The sequence below is a fragment of the Tripterygium wilfordii genome, chromosome 23, assembly GCF_013401445.1.
Source record: "Tripterygium wilfordii isolate XIE 37 chromosome 23, ASM1340144v1, whole genome shotgun sequence".
Taxonomy (NCBI): domain Eukaryota; kingdom Viridiplantae; phylum Streptophyta; class Magnoliopsida; order Celastrales; family Celastraceae; genus Tripterygium; species Tripterygium wilfordii.
In genome coordinates, this window is record NC_052254.1 from 12,318,507 (window position 1) to 12,341,967 (window position 23,461).

At 38.7% G+C, this 23,461-nt stretch overlaps 1 protein-coding gene and 1 non-coding gene across 2 annotated transcripts; one reads left to right on the forward strand and one right to left on the reverse strand.

The window, feature by feature from the left end:
• Positions 1 to 1,034: 1,034 nt before the first annotated feature.
• On the reverse strand, positions 1,035 to 5,898 carry LOC119992534 (serine/arginine-rich splicing factor RSZ22-like). The gene is made up of 6 exons (XM_038839271.1): positions 5,740 to 5,898; positions 5,101 to 5,203; positions 4,017 to 4,105; positions 2,952 to 3,186; positions 2,726 to 2,839; positions 1,035 to 1,905 (listed from the first exon to the last, which is right to left on the reverse strand). Exons 2-6 carry the CDS (start codon positions 5,187 to 5,189, stop codon positions 1,869 to 1,871), a joined length of 564 nt encoding a protein of 187 aa, XP_038695199.1. The 5' UTR covers positions 5,190 to 5,203; positions 5,740 to 5,898; the 3' UTR covers positions 1,035 to 1,868.
• Positions 5,899 to 23,246: 17,348 nt separating this feature from the next.
• On the forward strand, positions 23,247 to 23,353 carry LOC119993884. The gene has a single exon (XR_005466581.1). It is a non-coding gene; the product is annotated as a small nucleolar RNA R71 (small nucleolar RNA).
• Positions 23,354 to 23,461: the final 108 nt, after the last annotated feature.

Sequence of the window (23,461 nt, forward strand, 5' to 3'; positions counted from 1 at the left end):
CCCTCCACCATAATCAACCCAAAATCAGACGGTACAGATCGCTACATATGGGTCCCACATGGACAGTTCTTCCCACGCCAAAGTCAACCTTCTCCGTCAAATACAGATACATGCTCATCGTCTCCGTCAAATACGGGCTCGTCGTTGGCCATCTTTCTTTGTCCTCCGCGCCTTCGTTGAGGGTATTCAAAGGTGATGAAGGCGAATAGAGGAACACGCTAGGTCTAGAGGATTTTGGTGGAGACAATGGAGTTTCATAAGAATGACGTTTTTAGCAATATTTTGAGGTATACTTGGTAAATCATTTAGATTAGACAGAAGTTGAGTCTCATTTACTCTTTTTATGCTATTTTAAAGGGTGACATGCAAGCTTTCCATGGGAACTCTGTCTCTTTGATATTGAAGGGATTTGTTTCTCTTTATTATTATTATTACTATTATTATTCTTATCCTCTAGCCTTTAGATGGGCAGGTAATACTTACCCCTGATATTGCAAAACCAGAAAATCTCCAAATGAGTGGGCCACAAATCCCCATAAGAGGGTGAAGGACAAATCAGGGGTTAAAACCATTACTTATTCTTGCCGTCTGTAGGAAAGGGTAACCGATCATGGCTGGGATTTATCTCTTGCTCATGAACAGCTTATGAAAGGAAGTGGACCTTCAGTTCAGTTCAACCAAAGTTATTCTTCGATTACAGTTTCCAGGCGTCAACAGAATGGTAAGACACTAATTAATGACATGTTCAACAAACTAATTGCAACGAGTAATCCTCAGAATCTCAGATGCAACAGATGAAGAGACCTAGGCACCTAATAGAAACACCTTATGATGCCAACATTGGGAATGGACCCTCAACCAGTGGCAAAACCTCTTCCAGTACACAGCATACCAAACCAAACCATAAAATATGAAGAATACAGTAGACAACCTCCTCCCCCAATTCCAGACCCACAAATGCACGGGGGCAAAGGAAACAGCAGGGGATGAAATAAACCCTACTTCAATCGCAATTACACAGAGAAGAAACAATGTTTGTCAGCTGGATGAGCGACCTTCAAATCCATAGACCAAAAAATGTGAGAATTTTTTTTAAGACTTACTTGCGACTACCTCATCACACGACAATAGGAGGAAGACCCCAAAAACTCTTCTTGAAAAATCACCAACCCCCACCCAAATAATAATAGTAATAGATAATAAAAGGGGATGAGCCCATGTGTGCCAAATGTAATTCTGAGACTTCCAACCATCATCAGTAAATTTCATAAGGCATCTCGACTTGGAAAACAAAAGTTAAAAAAACAACTAAAAGAAAAGTCTAAAACTATATTCTTCCAAGAACCCAAGACTTAACTTCTGTGAACAGATGTACCTGCCAGAAGCATTTGAAGCAGCTCCGAATCCTTTTAAGGTAAAAGTAAACGAAATGCCAATAGAGATTGAGGGACGCACATCACAGCAGCAGAGTTCAATCAAAGAGAAGCATCTAGAGACGTAGGCAGCTAAGACGATAATCATTCAAAATTGAAGATGTCAAAGCAGGGCAGCCAACAATTAAGCCTCAGTTTGGAAGCAGAAACCAATGAGAAGACCCAGAAGAAACCTCAACACAAAAAGAAAAAAGCATAAACTTTTAGCAAATACTGTTCAGAACAAATTATCTCCATAAATATCACTTCTTCATAACCAATGACAGGAAAAAAAAGCTGTAGCTATTCTGCATAACTTATAATGAAAAATAACCAGCAGTGACAAAAGTAAGAAGGAAACTTATCAAGTGGCTGAGAGCCGATTTAAACATAGTCGCACTGAAGTCCACAGACACTAAACACACTTAATCTCAGCGGCCTCTCGATTAAGATAACTTAACTCCTGCTACGACGACGATCCCTCAGTCCATTGCTGCACAAAATTAAACAAAAACAACAATTAATAACATAAAACCAGTATGAGCAACATCAAGACACAATGCTTAATCTTGCACAGACCAAGGTCACGGGAAGGAAGGAGAGACTACAAGCAAACATCATTCAGCAAAGGGAGCACAAATGACATTTGAACATATATAATATTTGAAGTGAATATCACCATAGCAGAAAGGGAAATCAAGCAAAAACCAATAACAAATAGAGCCACCAGCTAGAGCATTGAGAAGCCCCTCCTCCCTCTTATATTTTGATACTACGAGTATGATTCTGCCGCACAACGTATAACCCATAAAGGTAAACAACTCTCGTGCACAAGACTTCCACTAAAGGACATGGTCGGGGACAAATAGGATTTACGCAGATCTTATCTCTGCATAATATGTACAAAGACTGTTTTCAAGAAGTGAATCTGCGACCTCTACAAACATACAGCTTTACTAAAATTCAACTTCAACAGTTAACTTCAAGCTTTGTCCCCAAAAATCACGATGATACTTAAAGACCTTAACTAAGACCTCAAACTGATGAAGACAACCGGACAAAAAAAAAAACTTTACGTGCTCAAGATCTAAACAAAGTAACAAGCACTCCCAATCTGAAAATTTCTTTAAATAGTTTATTAAGGATAAAGACATACATGTTCACAATTGATGCACTAATAATTCAAAGGTTTAATTAATGACAAAATCTCCTCCACAGCACAGGGAAATTCCTCACAGGTCTTAGAAACTTTGATGATAATGGATATCCGTAAAAAAAAAGCTCAAGCTGTAAAAAGATAAGAGTCACTTCACCCGTTGGCGTATGGCGCCTCCTCACGTCCACGATAAACTGGAGACCTGCTGAAGCTACGCCCGCGAGGTGAAGGACTACGACGTTTGGGAGATCGTCCACGAGGGCTATAACTCCTGCTTCACAATGACCAGTGTTACAAAATAAAATGAAACACATGGTTCTTTGACCAAAACAAAAACTAAACACAATTAGAAAGTACATACAAATATGATTTAGTAACCTTACCTTCGACCATAGCTTGGGCTCCTGCGATACCTAGGACTGTTGCTACGTCTTCTTCCTGAACCAACTCGTGTACGGCATTCACGAGCAAAGTGACCAGGTTCACCACATTCATAACACTTCAAGTCAGAACCCCCATAACGGCCACGACCCCCTCCACGGCCACCACCTCCACCACCCCCACCCCCACCCCCACCCCTAGAATTGTGAGAGAGCTCAACTCTCCAGCCATTCTTTCCTGTTCGAAGAAGAACATGGCATTAAAGCATACATTAAAAGAAGTACACTGAGATTTCTAGTAAGAAATTCTCTTTCACAGGGATACTATAGTAACTAGAAATTCCAAGAAATCCAGCGAAGGTGCAGCAAACAAGCTTTAAGCATCCTAAGAGAGATCCGAATGTGAAAGAAATTTAACAGAAAAACTTAAAAATCATAACACAACTACTAACTTTATTGGCAGTAAACAGCAAATTCAAGTCCAGAAATGGTACAAAAAATCAAATCATATATCGGCCAAGATTGAAGTTTGTAAAATTTACCAAATACAAGAAACATTCATGAAACTTCAACCAAAAATAGATCACAGTAATGTATAATGGCAATAATAGAAAATTATCATGATTCAGTTGACCGGGAGCAGAATATGTCTTGTGTCTTCAGGAAATTCTCTTATATAGGTCCATATCTAATGTTGCATAATTATTCAGGCAATCTAAAACATATTTGCAACCTAAGGCAAACTGGATGTAAACTTAATAAAGTGGACTGATAACATCTACATGCCCTATGTTGTGCATCCCTAAAGGCCAAATGCAGTAAGCAATGTCAAATCCAACAAACTAATGAGAATCTGTTAAAAGGCCGACAAAAAAAATCTTGATCGCATCACCATTGTAATAAAGGCATCAGGCATTGATTTCTTTTCTTTTCAAGAAATTCTAACACTGACGATATATATTTTTCAAAGGCAGAGCGGGACTGATCATCTAACATTTCCCCAACCTCACCACTTGTGAAGAAGACAGTTTAAAAAAAGAACAACATTTAAATGCTTTGTCAAAGTACCATCTAATTCACGAATTGCATCCTGCGCATCTCTTTTATCATCAAAGTCAATAAAAGCATAACCTGGTGGCCTCCGAGCAACCCATACACTGCAGAGAATACGCGGTGCACATCAAATAATCATAAATAAAATGAAATTCAAAAAAATGTACATTTAGAGGCCCTGCACTTTAACGCTATTCTCACTACAATTAAAAACTGTCAATATCTAGGATGTTGACAGTGAGGAAATCATCAAGAGAATACCAGGATTTACATCTGAATACCATCCAAAATAGTAAAAAATTCTGTTCAAAGTGCATGATAATCGCTTCCTGCGATCAGTTTCTAAAGTCTAAACCCTAACTTAGGTATCAAATCAAATGAATCCCCATAAATAACTGAATGTATTCAAATAATTTGTGAACAGTGAAAAAATCATCAGCAGAATACCAGGATTTACACCTGAATACCATCCAAAATAGCAAAAACATTCTTCTCGAAGAGTATGATAATATCCTCCTGCCATCAGTTTCTAAACCCTAAGTTAGCTATCAAATCAAATAACTGAATGTATTACAAACAATTAGTAACCATAACAAAGCAGTCAAGGTCAACAAACACAACATTTCCTTTGAAAGGTCCTCTATTTTTATTTTTTTTTTCTTTTTAGCTTTTTTCCTGGGGAGGGGATTCAAACCTGCTACTAGCAGGTCATGGGACTGCGAAGGTGGTAGTTCAACAAGTATAACAGACCAGATACCAATTACAATGGGCATATATTCAAAAAATCTAGAAAATAAATATACCCATTACTTTTGCAAATTTATGAGCAAATAAGAAACAATGAGGAGAGAAATTCCACCTCCTTAGTTCTTACCACTCCAATTGCATGGAACTCATCTTCAAGATCGCGTTCAGAAACATGGGGGTCCAAATTACCCACATATACACGAGACATTGTTCAACAAGTATAACAGACGTTACAGACCAGATACCAATTACAATGGGCATATCAAATATTCAAAAAATCTAGAAAATAAATATACCCATTACTTTTGCAAATTTATCAGCAAATAAGAGACAATGCAGAGATAAATCCCACCTTCTTATCACTCCAAAAGTACGGAACTCATCTTCAAGATCACGTTCAGAGACACGGGGGTCCAAATTACCCACATAGACACGAGACATTGTTTCAAAGATTCCTGTTGAGCAAAAGATCGTAAAATAATTAACAATCAGCACCCGAATCATATTTCACTAAGAAAACAGGGAGAAAGAAGTGTGAAATCTGAAACAGGATTCATCATAGCCAAATTCCGTGAGTAAAATCAAAAACCTAATACGGCTCACTCACATAAATATCAACCAAACAATTCCTCACAGCTGCTCCGTCAAGCACAATTAAAAAATCCATGTAACAGTCATGCTACAATAGCGTTGATGGAAAATATTTCAGTGATAAAATACCCAAAAACTCACAGATTAAATTCTCCACATATTCTAAATTCCGAAGGACAATCAGCCGAAAACAAATAATAACAAAAAACTGAGAAACAAACAGGGATTAGACCCCAAACATGTAGTTTTAGTCATCACAGACATTGTGAAGTGAAATCAAATTGTTAAAATCCGATCAAATACTGACAGTTCAATTCGTAGACAAACGGAACGGACGGTCACAAACAGGATCAACATATAACAGAACTGTGCACGTAAAAAAAAGTAAAAAAATCTAAACCTGAAGCAACGCGAATAGAGAAACCCTAGTCGATATCCCGCCGTTTCTTTCTCGCTTTCTCTTTCTTTCTCTCTTCGTGTTAGGTTTCCGTTGGATTGGATCGAAGGAGACCGAGGCCTCGTTTATTACATGGCAAGAATGTTGAATGACCGGCCGCTCGATGGTTAAGTCCTGAATTTCCCAAGTTGCCCCCGGCTATGATGTAAGCATGAAATTTAAAATCTTTAACAAAATTTTAAATTATATTTATTTTATCGTATTGTGTTAAAAATCTTTTAGCTAGATATTACTACAAATTGCAATTTCATAATTTAGTATTACAATGAACTGCAACTTAACTCCGCATGCGCTTGCACTCGATCCCAAGTTTGAATAAAGGAGGATGTTTGCGGTAGATTGGTAGTCAGCATAAAACTCTATCAAATATATGAACATGAGTTAAAATGAGAAGTTCGTTAGGACATTCCCTATGTGCATCGGATTGTATCAAAACTTAGTTTCTATGAAAAATGAGTGAAGGCTGGCACGGGCGTATGTTAATAATGACGCACTATATCGGATCCCGAGTGTAGTGATAAATGAGTAAGGGCATGCTAGGGCGTCCCTCGCAAGTGACGCGCTACATCGACATTCGAATACGATAAGACATAGCCAAGAGTTCCCTCGCTATGAATGGATGGAGGTAAAGAAGTTACTCCATGATTATAGGATTAGGATAGATACCTAGAACATGAGGTCACTTACAGACAGATTAACTGAGTTAGTTGACATCGTGATTGGACATAAGGTTAACATAAGGTCTTTACATGATACTAAATAGGTGGGTGAAAATCTAGAGAATTGTAAATTGATATAGATAAAAGGATTGTAAATTAATTCCGGAAAATAGTCTAACCATACAACATAGAATTATTTTTTTCTCTTGTAATTTTTTTTGTTTTTCTTTATATTTTGCTTTCTAATGCGTCGGCCGCATACCTACTCCAGTTGATAAGCCAATTGCCAAAATTATTTCGGTTAATTCGTGATACCAATGATGGGGGACCGGGACCTACAGGCTAACAGCTAGCTGGGTGTATTTGATGAATTAATGTAACAATGAAATGCGTTAGGAAAGAAACAAAAAAAAAAGTTTGGAATATGATGTTCATAGCGGCTGTCTGGATCAATATTTGGACTGAACGAAACAATGTAATCTTTGAGGATAAGTAAGTAGATTGGGGGAATGTTATTTATCTTGTCTACATCAGAAATTATGCATAATTATTCTGACGGCATCAAATTTAGAGCCAACCTAAACAAACCTACAAGACCCCCTTGCCTATGGGTTGCTCCGCCTATGAGCTACATCAAATGGAACACTGATGGATCTTCTCTTGGCCACACTTTGGGGGTGGGTGGAGTTTTGAGAGACTGAAGTGGAAATTTTCTTTATATTTTCTCGGGCCCCGCTGGCATGCTAGACTCCAACTCTATTGAATTAAAGGCATGCATTAAGATATGCTCTTGAGTACTCGGTGAGATTTGGGTTAAAGAAGAAGGGTAATATCATGGTTGAATTGGACTCTCTGAATGTTGTCAACTGGCTGCTAAAAAGGAATTGATACACCTTGGTCTCAAGTTCAGGACTTCAATGCTATTACAAATCTCTCCTCGCATCTCTCTTCCATTAGCTACAACCACGTGTGGAGAGAGGCTAATTCTGTGGCTGACGTTCTAGCAAAACAAAGGGCTTTAAGGAATCACAGGTTTGTTGCTTGTTTAGGTGACACCAACTAGCTAGCTGTCGCAAACTTGGTCTTTCTTTGGTGGACTATGCAGCTTGGCTTCTGTTTCTTGGATTTGTTTTTGGTTTTGTCTGGTGTTGGGTTGCTTTGTTGTCTTGTTGAGTTTGGATTGAGTTTCGTTGGTTTTATCTCTTCCTGCTCTCAGGTTTTGTAATCTTCCCTGTCAAATAGTTGGGTTATGTCCTACTCCTTGGTTGCTTTCTTGCTCTTAATTGAATAAAACCAATCATTCTATCAAAAAAAGATATGATGTCTTGTTTTATAACCATTTGGGTTTGGGTGTTACGATAAATACAGGAGATAGGAGCCATGATGTGTGCTTTCTTGTGTTTTCGAACATTTCGAGCTAGAGAGATTGTAACAATGAGAATTGAAAATGGAAAATAATATATATGCACATGTTTTCCTCCTTCTATTAGTATTTTCTCCGCAATAAACAAAGAAATTTTGAGAGAATCCAAAATATATTGTCACTTTTTTTAGTAAAAAACAAAAAGAGAGATGACAGATCGAATCCGCATTGGAACTAATAAGTGCGGGGGTATGGGGGCAACACCCACAGAATTTTATTTTTCAGCTTTGTATATATCACTTGTTAACATTAAGATAAAAGTAAAAACCATATCTATAAATTTGATAAAACGTTTACAATTGCTTTTATCGAGTTTTCATGTTTTGATAATATTGTATAATAACCTCATTGAGAATTTGATAAATTAAAACACTTCTTTATCAATATATGTAAATAGAGAATCATTGAGCCATTCATCTCCCTTCACACTGTTCATAGCTTATCTATGGTTGCAATTGCCACAGGTAAAGTCAATGCTAGTATTAATAGTTTATACACAAGCAATACACCAAGTTATATTTTGTTGCAACCATTTTCTCTGTTAAACTAACAATCTCATGAACCCTATAAATTCAATCAAACACTTTCGTTTTTCTTTTCCCTTGATATCTTAAGGGGCGGAGTAGTTAAGTTAAAATCTATATTTTTTCTATGTGTTTTTACTATTAATTTTTTTATTTTAAGGATAAAAAAAATGCATTCATCTCAAAAGAAGAGAGAACACATGTTGGCGGAGAAGGAGAGTACTGTCAGGTTGGGAGACATCGTCCCAAAGAAATGTATGTATTTGGTTTGTAGGCCTGTTGGAGATAACCAAAACCCAATAAAAAAACAAGATCGATGTCCCTATAAATAACTAAGTAACCGGCCATTCTTCTCCAATAGAAAGAGTAACACTATCTATCCCATCAAAAAAGAAGAAGAAGAAGAAGAAGGAAAATGGCATTCGAGAGTTCAGTAGTGTTTGCAGCAGCAGCATTTGTGATGGCATTAGTGTCTGGTTTGAGCCATTTCACATTGGTATCAGCAACTCCTGGGGTTGCCAGCTTTTACACTCCTCCTTACCATCGTAAGCATTTTATATATTTATTCTAAAAAGCAATATTTCTTCAGTTCAATATGAAATTAAGAAGCAATAATATCTTCAACTAATTAACTGCAACTCTTATATATGTTGTAATTGAAATTGTAATAGCTAGCAGTTGTTTGGGAAATCAACGTCGGGGAAATATGGTGGCAATTGTAGATGAGAAGATATGGAGGGGCGGTGATGCTTGCGGGAAACGTATAAAAGTGAATTGCATTGGTAGCGCAGACAAAGGGGTTCAAGGTTGCAGGGGTACGACTCGGAGCACAGTAACAGTGATGGTTGTTGGCAAATGCGAAGAATGTGAGGGAAAACGTACCTTAGACCTCTCTGAGGAAGCATTTGACCAAATCGCATACGAGGATGCCGATGTTATCAAAATCACTTACCACGTGTCAGTACCCCATACATATCTTTTCATTTATTTATATATGTCCATTTTATCATATATATCATATATATCATATGGGATATGCTCCAAGAATTTACCATGCCAAGCTGCTAGCTGGATGATCAGATCACATGAATTCTTGATTACAAAAATATAGTTCCTCTCTCTCTCTCTCTATTAAATAAGTATTAATGATCTATATATATGTAATATGATTTTGCAGGCTGTAGTAAGAATCATGAGAGGCTTGATCAGGAGACTAAAGATGGTGCTTATGCATAACAGGGATACATGTGTGGGAAGACGTATTATGTAACTGTTTACTCTGGGTGACCAATAAAATGATGTGGACCTTGATCACTTTTTCTCTTTCCTCTTTCTTTTTGAAAGTGAAAACTGTGGGAATCACCATTTATAATAATATATACTTTTGTATACTCTCTAGTATTCCATTTTGGTTCAGCCCGAGTAAGGGCTCAGCTCGTGGAGGCAGCTTCATATATAAGAATTGAATTTGGTTCAAGTCGATCATATGTTTAGCTTAATGTTTGTCGTATTGTTTTTGTGCTAATATAGACGTGGAATGTTTACCTTGGTTGTAGTTTACATTGGAATTCACCAAAGAATTGTGTTGAGACAATCTTGTTCAGAATCCACCAAACTTAAATCAATCTTGGAAGCCACCAAGGATCTTTAGGTGTATCATTGTATGTCTTCAAATATGGAGTCCAACACAAATTCTCACAAGTATATTTGGTATTTTCACTTATAATGAAACTCTATCTTGATCACCAATACATTAAGCTAATTTATCACTCAAATACAAGAGAGCATGAAACAAAGAATTCACGAAGCTGTATTAACCACTCTAAATAATTACCTATGTATAGGATAAAAACTTTGTAGTTTGATTAGATCCGATCAGAGTAACCTACCACAAGGTTACTTCTCAACAGGCACACAACAAAGTTAGACAAAAATGCTAATGAGCACGCAACTTTATACAGTGGAATTAAAAATCCTACGCAATAAATATAAAATATGGTTTCATATGCTTGTTACATGTTACCTATGCAGGAGCTACAAAGTTTTTGAGAATTTATAAATATCCAAACCGACGGATCCAATGATGGAGAGCAAGAAAATGGAGGTCTCTCTGGTGTGTTGAGTGGCAAGACATAGAGAAGTTTTGTAGAGATTATTTTCATTGAATAACGAGAACAATTCACAGCATATATAATTAAAGAGGCTATGCAACGGTCATAAGACAGAGATGACACTGAGTTGCAGAGGAACAGAGATAAGTACAACTAACCGTTGTGACTTGTGACAGAGTCAAGGATTTAAAATACAAATAGTGGGCCTAACTAAATTTTTTAGTGGTTATATCTCTTTTGGGCCTTTGATTTAGAGTTGGGCTTTGAGGCCTGGTATTACTCTCTTTAGGGATTGTTTTGGTAATTGTTGTTCATCGTGTATGGATTAAGTCTCAAAGGTTGAAAGGGGAGCTTCAGGAGCAACGGATCAAAGGGCCAGCACCTTGTTTCATCTCCGGCAATCTCACCGATATCGAGCATGGATTGTTAGTAGAGGCTGGATATGGCGTCAGTAACATTGCACAAAAGGTTGAGGATAAAATATATGTAAATATGCATCAAGACCCCTTGAAATTTAAATATTATCTCGAAATTCTGCAAATAAGAAAAATCGAACTAAGTTTGAGATGATGGCTGAGTCACGAACAAGGTCACTCTCTTTAAGACGATTTCGTGGCTCCACCTCTGAATTTTGTACTAGAAGTATACAACAACGTCGTCCTTAAGATAAAACAACATAGAATCTCTGTCAGTGATTTCTACGCACAAGAACACCAAGAATTGCAATACTCGAAAATCGTTTTTCTCACAAAGACTTGTCATTCTATTTATAATACTCGAAAACATACATCTCTTCCCCAAAAATCAGAACGACGCGACTCCTCAAATCAACATAACGTTTGTTTTAATAAATACATGAAAATACATTTTATAGTTTTAACAAAATAAAAACTGTTATTTAAAGAGAAAAAAAAACTAACAAGTAGTTTATAATTAATCAAGACCCTTATGTTGATATATATATAAAATATAGTAGGATTGGAACTTGGGTTTAGGATACAATTCTCAAAACCTTAATTGTTGTCCTACCCTTTAACTCATGTTCAAAATACATATAAAATTGTACGTTTTAAATATATACAAACATCAACAAATTTGGTAAACATGTGTTTATGTGGTAAATCATGAGTACTCGTATTCTTGATTACACCAAGTTCTCCTATTTCTCTTTTCGATCTTGATAAGCATTAAACTAATGGTGTATTTGATGAATAATTAAATGGTTTAATTAATTAATATGCATGTGATGTCTTGTTTTATAATCATTTGCTAGAGATTAATTGCAACAATGAGAATTGAAACATTCCTAGAATTTTCTCAACAATGAACAAAGAAATTTTGAGACAATCCAAAATATAAGAGACATATATTGCCGCACTGAGAGAGAGAGAGAGAGAGAAAGCATCTCCTTGGCGGATAAAAAAATGTATTCATTTGAAACAAGAGAAAACTGTACATGGTTATTGTTGGCCGAGGAGGAAGAGGCGGAGGAGGAGAGATACGTCATGGATGAGGGTTTGGGGACATCTGGCCGTTTTATAAAAAAAGAAAAAACAAGAAAACAAATTAAAATGTTGCCCACAATGAGAATAGTATTAAAGTAAGTAAAAGATGACTTAAAGTGCAGGAAAGAAGGACGAACAAATGAGCACGTACAAAAAAAGAGGAGATGAAAATGATGAAGAGGGATTGTGATGTATTTGTTTTTAGATAACCAAACACCCCTAAAAATACATGTACCAGATACAAACATCCCCTTAGCCTATAAATAGCTAAATAACCAACCATCCTCTATATATCACTCAAGGATTGAAGAAAGAGTAACAAAAAACAGAGACAAGAAAATGGCATTCAAGAGCTCAGTGTTTGCAGCATTTGTTATGGCATTAGTGTTTGGTTTGAGCCTTTTCAGATTGGCAACAGCAATTTCTGGGATTGCCGGCTTTTACCCTCCTCCTTACCGTTGTAAGCATTTTATTCTTAAAAGTATATATTTATTCAATATGAAAGAACAATTGTCATTAGGAATCCCATATTGAAAAAATGAGAGGATCCTATTTGATTTATAAAAACAAGGTCACTCCATACTATCAACAAACAAGGGCTTTTCATGAGCCTAGTGAGTTGAGTTGAGTTTCGGCTCGTAGAACCTGAGTTTGTCCAGTGAGTTGGGCTTAGGCCATTAATAGCTCTTCTCATGAAGAACAAAATCATGAGGGCTAGATAATTGAAATTGCAATAGCCAAGCAAGATAAGAAAATAAATGATATTGATGATGATATACATACATATATATATATATACACGTGCAGATACAGAATGCTATGGAATATATTCTCGAGGAGATATGGTGGCAGTTGTGGGTGATAGGATATGGAAGGGGTATGAGAGTTGTGGGAAACAATTAAGAGTGAGTTGCATTAAAAACGCAAACAGAGGGCAGCAAGCTTGCAGTGGCAATCGGAGCTCAGTAGTAGTGATGATTGTCGACCACTGCGCTACCTGTGAGAAACGACAACATACCTTGGACCTCTCAGAGGCAGCATTTTACAAAATTGCACATGAGACGACCGATCTTATCACAGTCAATTACCACCAGTCAGTGAAATCAATCTTACTAAACCTACTGTTGTGAAATTATTCGCAAGCGGACAAGTCGCACAAGTAATAAAGAATGAGTAGAGTATCGTTCCCACGAGGATATTTTGGCAAATTCAATTTCAAGGTCAATTCAAACAATTATTACACTAATTGGCAATGCGAATTGTGATTGTGGTCATTCAAGGTTAACAAGCAACTGCATAATCACTAAGTAAATAACAAATTGAACAATCAACTAGCAACAAACACAATTTAATTTCCAAGAAAGTTAAACACTAGGGTTCCTAATTTCACCACCTCTCATCCAATTGAACTCCATTGATTCTTTAACTCTCAATCCTCAAATTAGTTGTTGACAATCAATTTCCCACTCTATTCAATGTTCTATTCCTAGATACATCGAATGTGTTTTCAACATAAATCCGGGTTATTCCTAACACTCGGATTAATACATTGTAAACCCATTAAGATCAATGGAAATCACTTAACAATTGCATAAGTCATAAACCTATATTTCTATGGTTCATTCAACTTATGTTTTCTATGGATTCTTGCAACCTTAGGCCTATCCTTCCGGACTCAACTCAAGCTAAAAATCATTCAAATGGTGATCAAGCATTTGAAAGCAATAAGTGTATCCATAGAAAATCAACAACAATAAGAGGAATTAAAGACTAAAAATCAAGTTCATTCAACATTCAAAGAAGGGTTCCATTAGGACCCCTAGTTAGAGGATTAGTTCCTCATAATCACGAAATACATCTTAGAATCCATACTAGCAGTCATTTAATACAAGAAATGAGAAGAAATTAGATGAAACCCCTGAAAATCCAGCTTGAGCTCCCAAGGCTGCCGTCCAAGCTTGAGAGACTTTCTCCAAAGTTCCAACCACACCTTAAAACCTAGCAACTTATTCCTTTTATACTCCTCATGACCCAGAGTCGTTTATCTCACAGGATGATGTCGTTTTGAGCTGATCTTTCTTGACTTTAGGTTGATTTCGGACATTTAAAGGCCTAAAAATTCGCGAGACTACTCTGGCCGATCGATCGGATTTTGGCCCGATCGATCGGAATTCTCCACTGTCCAATTCAGCTAAATCAGAATCCGATCGATCGGACATTTGGGCCGATCGATCGGTTTTTCCCTCCGGGTCCAATTTCTTGCTTATTCCTATCCATTAAGCTGCTTTTCTTCCATTTATGCTCCGGAACCTGAAATGTGCAAATAACACTCTTTAAGCAGCATATAATTCGAATTAACTCTTAAACAATGCAAGATTTCATATAAAAGGATGCACAATTATATGAATATAATTGGCATATCAAATACCCCCACACTTAATCTTTGCTCGTCCTCGAGTAACTCCAAAATCAAGAATGAAAGGAATTTTAAAACTTTCCCACACTCTCAGGAATGAAAGTAATTCAAAGACAAAGGAGAAGCATCAACAAAACTGTAGCTCAGTAATCTTTTTGACAGCCTTAGGATCATAAATCAAACTCTAGTAGAAAACATAGCACATTACAAAGTTTTTAGCTTCAACTTCAAGCCTCACAGATATTCACTCGCAAGCAAAATCGCACTGAAGTGGCTAATTGTTTCTCTCAAGTGCATGTGGGCGGAATATTATAAACAAGAACTCAGAATTCCCACATGCAATAATGTAATGAAAGCTTAAGAAACAAATGAAATGATCTCATGAATGGATGTCACTTAACCAAGCAATTGACCAACATCCTTATTCACCAACTTGTGTTCAAATCCAAAGCATTCTCAAAATCAAGTGGGACTTTTTAAGCTTGTAATGTAGGGTAAAGGCTAGATGAGAAGGGCAAAGGGTATAGAATTTTCAATTAGTGGAGGATCATTATACAAAGAGATGTCATTCAAATTTTTCTCCATATTTCACTATCTTTCCATTCTTCCATCATTCCCTTTCCTTCACAATCAATTCACATTCACAATCGATTCACAAATATAGAGTCACATGCAATTGCAATTGGATATCTCTTTGTGACTTTTTTTTTTTTTTTTTTTTTTTTTTTTTTTTTTAATTTTAAAGACTAAAAATCAAATTGCATGCTCCTGTTTCTTCTTTTCTATTAGTCAATACCCCCCACACTTCTTCCAAAAGAAATTACAACATCCATCCACACTCCCTCGATGACCAAAAGAAATTCAGCATATATCATCCCAATTTTCCATTTAACATAAATAATTCTTCCCCCACAATAAGAAGCAGGGAAATTGGCTATGAATAAAAGGTCAGTGTTTGGCTTCAAAAAGGGTGCAATGGATAGCATGTATAAAATATGATGAAAAAGGTATTTATAGATCCAAAAATGGCCTTACTCTCATCTTTCAAGAACACTATCGAATTTCCCACATGAAAGTGATTTGGATGTAATGTCATTCAATGAGAACTTAGTAAGCAACCGAGATGAAGAATAGTGAGCAGAATAAAAACAATAGAGTTGATTTATATCACTCATTGAGAAACGAATGGCTCAAAACTCACATTGGTTCAAGTCTCCACAATTTGCTAAATAATGAATGTGCACTACCAAAAAGTTTTCAATTTGATCCTTTGGCCACAAAAATTTTTTTTTTTTTTTTTTTTTTAAGAAAATCAACTTTCTAAGCCACAATTTATCTCCAATGCAATGAACACATTAATAATAATAAGCATCATAGAGGGGGAAAAACAACACTAAAAATTTCAAAGAAAATTTTACACTACCATAAAATTCAAAGGTTCTAAAAGAAAAGAAAAACACAATAAAAGGAGAAATATAATCTAAAAAGAAGTTTTTCATTCCCACCCCCACACTGGATGTGAACACTGTCCGCAGTGTTTCAAACTATGACTACACAGTAGGGAAGAGAGGAACAAAACAACCTGGGCGATCTCAGAAGGAACGACGCCTGGATGGAAAAGACACAGTGGATGGCCCAGTAGAAGCAGGTGCAGGAGCAGCTGGCGCTGAAGAAGAATGCATGGACAGCTGGCGTAAAAGAGCAACCATCTCCGACTGCTGAGCACGAAGAACAGCCAGCTGGTCACGTGTCTCCAGCTGTAACATCTCAATAGCCTCCAAGCGCTCCTCAGTAGAGCGAACATGTGATGGATCAGCAGGACTGGACAGGGGACTGGAATCAGCCGGCTCAGCTGCCGGATCAACAGCTGGAGGGAGATGACCTGTACGCAGGTTCCAGTCGGCTGGGGAGAGCTCGGAAAGAAAAGGAGCATCATCGCCGGTGGCTGGTAGCTGGTGGCCCAAATGGCTGAGCAAACGAGTGATCAACCGGGGAAAGAACAACTGCAGCTTCTTCCCCGCACGCACCTCCGTGGTGCATTGCAGCATGGCGCGCACAAAATAATAGCCAATATCAAACCAGCACTCCTGATGGAAGAAATACAGCAACTCCAAAGCTGGTCCGCGCCTCTCAGATTTATGGCCATGAGGCCATAAATTTTTCTTCACCATACTGTCAATAACCCATAGGCGGGAAGGGATGGAGCCTCTCGTGGCAGCCTGTCTATTCTTTTGTCGGACAGCTGGATCAGGAACCAATGTGTGGAACATAGTGGTGTGGTCCACCTCTACCGGAGGGCCGACTGGGAGATCCTCTGAATAAGAAGATGGATAGCCAAGAGCATCACATATATCAACAGTAGTGAATGTATATGAAACTGCTCCTCTGTCACCCTTGGGTATTCTCACAGTGTAATGCTCGGGACCGTCGTCGCCCTCACGGGAATCAACTGTGCGCAAAGTACGGTAAAAAGCCCGGATCAAGGTGGGATAAACAATAATCGCGGCCGGAGCATAGTCCCATAAGAAGTCTAACCGGGCGCGATGTAAATAATTCCTGGCCCACAAGTTCAGCTGCTGCATCATGATAGCAGTATCAATCCTCCAATCTGGCTCAATACGGGCAGAAGCAAAGTTATCCTCCGATGGTCGCGGACGCGGAGGTGCCAAAGTCTTCTTCTTAGTGCCCCGCGCTCGCTTGGGGGAGGGTGGTGGTGTGGTGGAACCGGACGCCTCAGCTGCCTTGCGTCGTCCCATTCTGCAAAAGACGAACACAAATGAGAGCACAATGCAAAAAATATGGAAAACACAAGGACAACAAGCAATAATGGGCAAATAAACACCAAAATTCCTCAATGCACGACCCACTTTGATATATATGTATATAATGGAGCAATGGACGTGAGCATACAAAGAAACATGTGTGAATTTGTAATTCCAATCAAAGAAAGGTTGGTGAGACAGTTTACCCAACACGTTATGCATGAAAATGAGAATTTGAGCGCGGGCACATTTCAATAGTGAAAGAACAGTTCAAATTGGCAAGAAACAATCGTACAAGTCACTAGAGCATATCATAATTGGAACGTGATAATTCCAAGCACTCAAACATGGGTGAGACATTTCATCGAACACGTTGTGTGCACAATGAATAAAAGTCAAGAACAGAGTGCAAATTATCCATGGCTTCCCTTGTAATGTAGAAAGAATGATTGAATAAGATCAAACAAAACATGTATACACTTCTAAGCCATGCTCAATCAACCCATACAGCCAACCTCCCTTACATCTCCAATTATCAAGAAGTATCAACATCTGGCAGCACACAATCTCAAAATTTAAATACGAAGGAAGAGTGAAAGCATCATACCGGAGAGGGAGAGGAACCCAAGCGAGAGAAATGAAGGAATGAAAGAAAATGTGAAAGAAAATGATGGAAAATGGTTGCTGGTCTCGGGTTCGGGTGAGAGAACAAGAGAGAAAAGAGAGAAAAAGGTGAAAGGGGAAGGGTGCAGCGCGGGCTGGGGTCTTTAAAAACCCTGGCCCGCGAGTCCGATCGATCGGACTTAAGGTCCGATCGATCGGATTTTCCCACGGGTCCTTTTTTCACTTACCCGCTCCGATCGATCGGATATATGGTCCGATCGATCGGACTTTGTCTCTGTCCATATTTTCACAATTTTGCATATCCTGCACCAAAACACTTCCAATCCAACCCAGGCAGTTTTCAAAACAAGCAAAACAAATATGTACATGAAAATAAAGCAATGCAAAAGAAATTAGGGAACGAAAGTACCCCGGTTGGGTTGCCTCCCAACAAGCGCCTAGTTTATAGTCGATGGCCCGACTATGGCTTGCTCATTGTGGTGGATTTTGAAGAGGAAGAGTGACTTTCCTTCCAGAAAATTCAGCTGCATAATAAGGCTTCAATCGCTGCCCATTCACCTTGAATGAAGTTCCCATTGTTTCATGCTTTATCTCAACGGCGCCATGAGGAAACACCGCGGTAACTAGAAAAGGTCCAGACCATCGCGATTTGAGCTTGCCCGGAAATAGACGGAGTCTTGAATTGAATAGCAGCACTTGTTGCCCCACCTTGAACTCCTTCCGAACAATATGACTATCATGCCATTTCTTGGTCCGCTCCTTGTAGATTTTTGCATTCTCATAAGCATCAAGGCGAATTTCATCAAGCTCATTCAATTGCAATAACCGTTGTTCTCCCGCACTAGCCATGTCAAAATTCAGAAACTTAATAGCCCAAAAGGCTTTGTGTTCCAATTCAACCGGGAGATGACAAGCTTTCCCAAATACCAAGCGGAAGGGAGACATGCCAATAGGAGTTTTAAAAGCTGTACGGTAAGCCCACAAAGCATCATCTAGCTTTAAAGACCAATCCTTCCTTGAGGCATTGACCGTTTTTTTCAAGAATTTTCTTCAACTCTCTATTAGAAATCTCCACTTGGCCACTTGTCTGAGGATGGTACGGAGTAGCTACCTTGTGAGTAATGCCATATTTGACCAGCAGGGAATTGAATTGCCGGTTGCAAAAGTGGGTACCCCCATCACTAATAATCGCCCGCGGGGTACCAAATCTTGTAAAAATATTCTTCTTCAAAAACTTCAACACCCCTTTGGAATCATTGGTGGGTAACGCCAGGGCCTCCACCCATTTAGAAACATAGTCAACCGCCACAAGGATATAGTAATTTCCCAAAGAATTAGGGAATGGCCCCATAAAATCTATACCCCACACATCAAAAAGCTCAACCTCGAGAATATTGGTTAAAGGCATTTGATTTCGATTTGAAATATTCCCGGTACGTTGACATTCATCACAAGCAAGAACAAAGGAGTGGGCGTCTTTAAACAAAGTAGGCCAATAAAAACCGGATTGCAAGACTTTAGCCGCCGTTTTGTTACCGCCAAAATGACCACCACATGGAAATGAGTGGCAATGCTTCAAGATATTAACCATTTCTTCCTCCGGAACACACCGACGAATAATTTGATCCACACATTGCTTCCATAAGAAAGGCTCCTCCCAATAATAAAACCGAACAAGATGGAGGAATCTCTTCCTTTGAGAGTGAGATAAATCCGGAGGAAGGATCTCCTTGGCCAAATAATTTACAAAATCAGCATACCAAGGAGTTGTAGAAGAGTGAATAGCAAACAATTGTTCATCTGGAAATGTTTCTTTGATAGGAATGGTCGCTTCTTCACGCCCCTCCAATATTCTAGACAAGTGATCCGCCACCACATTTTCGGATCCCTTTTTATCTCGAATTTCCAAGTCAAATTCTTGCAATAGAAGAATCCATCGAATCAACCTTGGCTTGGCTTCCTTCTTCATTAATAAATAGCGCAAGGCTGCATGATCAGTGTATACAATGACTTTAGAGCCAATCAAGTACGATCGGAACTTATCAAGAGCAAAGACAACCGCCAAAAGTTCTTTCTCCGTTGTTGTGTAATTGAGTTGAGCATCATTTAGAGTACGGCTAGCATAGTAAATAACATACAGAATTTTATTCTTCCTTTGACCGAGAACCGCTCCCATAGCGTAGTCACTAGCATCACACATGAGCTCAAATGGAATGTTCCAATCCGGAGAAGTGATAATAGGGGCTGTAGTAAGCCTTTCCTTGAGAGTGGTATAGGCTTCCAAGCACTCCTTTGTAAAATGAAACTTAACATCTTTCAACAATAATTCACACAAAGGCTTTGTGATTTTTGAAAAATCCTTGATGAAACGCCTATAGAAGCCCGCATGCCCCAAGAAACTTCTCACCTCTTTAACCGAAGTTGGTGGAGGGAGTTTCTCAATAAGTTCAATTTTAGCTCTGTCCACTTCAATGCCCTTTTGAGAAATTCGATGCCCTAAGACTATCCCTTCTTGCACCATGAAATGGCATTTCTCCCAATTGAGCACTAAATTAGTCTCTTCACATCTTTGGAGCACCATAGATAAATTTTTCAAACAAGAGTCAAATGATGAGCCAAAAACAGAAAAATCATCCATGAATACCTCAATTGTGTGCTCCACCATATCACTGAAAATACTCATCATACACCGTTGAAAGGTGGCCGGCGCATTACATAAGCCGAAAGGCATCCTTTTATAAGCAAAAGTGCCAAAAGGACAAGTAAAAGTGGTCTTTTCTTGGTCTTCCGGAGCAATGGGGATTTGATTGTACCCCGAATAACCATCCAAGAAGCAATAATAAGAATATCCCGAAAGCCTCTCTAGCATTTGATCAATAAAGGGTAAAGGAAAGTGATCCTTCCTAGTGGCATTGTTGAGCTTCCTATAATCAATGCAAACTCGCCAACCGGTCGTAGTCCGGGTGGGAATCAATTCATTCTTCTCATTCTTCACCACTGTGATTCCACCCTTTTTGGGAACTACTTGCACCGGACTTACCCAAGAACTATCTGAAATAGGGTAAATAATTCCTGCATCAAGAAGTTTTAAAATTTCGGCTTTTACTACATCTTTCATATTGGGATTTAGTCGGCGTTGATGCTCCACCGAAGACTTGTAATCCTCCTCCATTAGAATACGATGCATACACATAGTGGGGCTGATTCCCCGAATATCTGCTATTGTCCACCCCAAAGCCATTTTGTGCTCCCTCAATACTCTTAAAAGTTTGTCCTCTTCTTCCGTATTCAACTTCGAAGAGATAATAACCGGCAAGGTAGTAGAATTCCCCAAGTAAGCATACCGAAGATGAGACGGAAGAGGTTTCAAAGTGAGTGTTGGAGCTTCTATGATACTTGGTTGTGGCCTTGAAGACAAGACACCAAGCGGTTCAAATCGCTGGAATCTTCTTGGTTTAGCCTCTTGCATCGATTCTAACCAGTTCATAAACTCCACCATTTCATCATCACCATATTCGAGAACATCTCTATTCACCAAACAAGACTCAAGAGGGTCTTGGCAAGAATTTATGGAATAAGTATGAGCCAAAATATGGTCCACCGAGTCTATGTAAAGACAAGATTCCTCGTCATTCGGGTACTTGGTAGTGTCAAACACTTTGAACGTGACTTCTTCATCCGCAATTCTCAATACCAAAGTACCTTGTTCCACATCAATAAGAGTCCTCCCCGTACGTAAGAAAGGTCGCCCCAAAATAATTGGAGTATTAGAATCTTCCTCCATATCAAGAATTACAAAATCCACCGGAAAAACCAATTTGTCTACTTTGACAAGAACATCCTCAATGATACCCCGAGGATGTTTAATAGATCGATCCGCCATGATAAGAGACATTGTAGTGGGGCTGATTTCATGCAAGCCAATGAGCTTGGCTATCGATAGTGGCATTAAATTGATACTAGCTCCCAAATCACATAATGCCCTTTCAATCACTGTACTGCCAATAGTGCAAGGAATAGTGAAACTTCCTGGATCTTTCTTCTTAATTGGAAGCTTTTGCTGCACTATTGCACTACACTCCTCTGTCAACTGGACACTCTCATAATCCTTCAACCTCCGCTTCTTAGAAAGAATCTCCTTCATAAACTTGGCATAGCTGGGCATCTGCTCCAAAGCTTCGGCAAAAGGTATGTTGATCTGCAATTTCTTGAACACATCAAGAAACTTTGAGAATTGAGAATCCGTCTTGGTCTTTTTCAACCTTTGTGGAAAAGGAATTGGAGGTACATATGCTTTAACTGGAGGTGCTGGCAATGAACTATCAGGCCAATCCAATTCAACTGCATACCGGGGCTGCACATCCTTGCTTTTCTGCATATTTTCAACACTTTCATTTTGGTCTGCAGTGGTCCGATCGATCGGAATTGTAGCCGATCGATCGGATTTTTCTCCTGTCTCATTTGTAACTTCAGAGCTCCGATCGATCGGGTATGAGGTCCGATCGATCGGACTTGGACTCTGTTCTTCCTCAACTGCATTTTTCTGCAATTCTGCATTTTTCAATTTTTCCGCTTTTTCAGCATCGAGATCAGCAGCAGTTTTTACTAGGTTCCCATTCCGTAAGGTGATAGCATAACAATGATCTTTACCTTTTGGATTCACTTCCGTTTGGCTAGGGAGTTCCCCTTTTTCTCTTGATGATAGAGCATTAGCTAGCTGCCCCACTTGTATTTCAAGATTTCTAATGGATGCGCCTTGATTCTGAATCATTGATGCTTGAGTTTGTAATGCAGAATCAGTCTTGCTAATGAAATTGTTGGTGTTGTTGGCTAATGCCTCCATACTTCCGGCCATTTTAGCAAACATTTCATCGATATCCCTCCTTTTCTCTTGTGGCTGAATTTGTTGAGGGGGGGGGTTTTGCACATTTTTATTGTTGCTCCAAGAGAAGTTTGGATGGTTCCGAAACCCCGGATTATAGAAGTTTGAGTATGGATCATTTCGGGGCCGACTGTAATATCCACCTCCAATAGCATTAACTTGCTCACCTTGAGACGAAGATGCATTAGTGATCAAGCATTCTCCGGTTTGATGGTTAGTACTACAACAATAATCACAAGACATATGAGAAGGTGTGCTTTGCATAGCATGTACTCCTTGAGCTTGATTTAGTGTCAATGCCTCAATCTTCTTTGCCATTATAGCCAAGGTAGACATAACTTCATCATCTCTAAAACTTCCTCCTTGCTTTGGATTCCCCCTCTCCGAAGACCAAGAGTTAGTGGTTTTGGCCACTTTTTCCAGTAATTCTCTAGCCTCCTCTTGATTCTTGGTCATGAATGAACCTCCCGCAGCTGCATTAATAGTCTCCTTAGTATGCATGCTCAAACCATTATAAAAAGCTTGGTACACTACCCATTCCGGGAGGCCATGATTTGGGCAACTTCGAATAATTCCTTTAAAGCGCTCCCAAGCTTCATAAAATGATTCAAAATCCTTTTGGGCAAAAGACATGATATCCGCCCTGATTAGCACCGCCTTGCTTGGAGGAAAGAATTTTGTCAAAAATTGCTCCGCCATCTCATCCCAAGTGGTGATAGAGTTGGGGGGCAATGACATCAACCATCCCTTAGCCTTGTC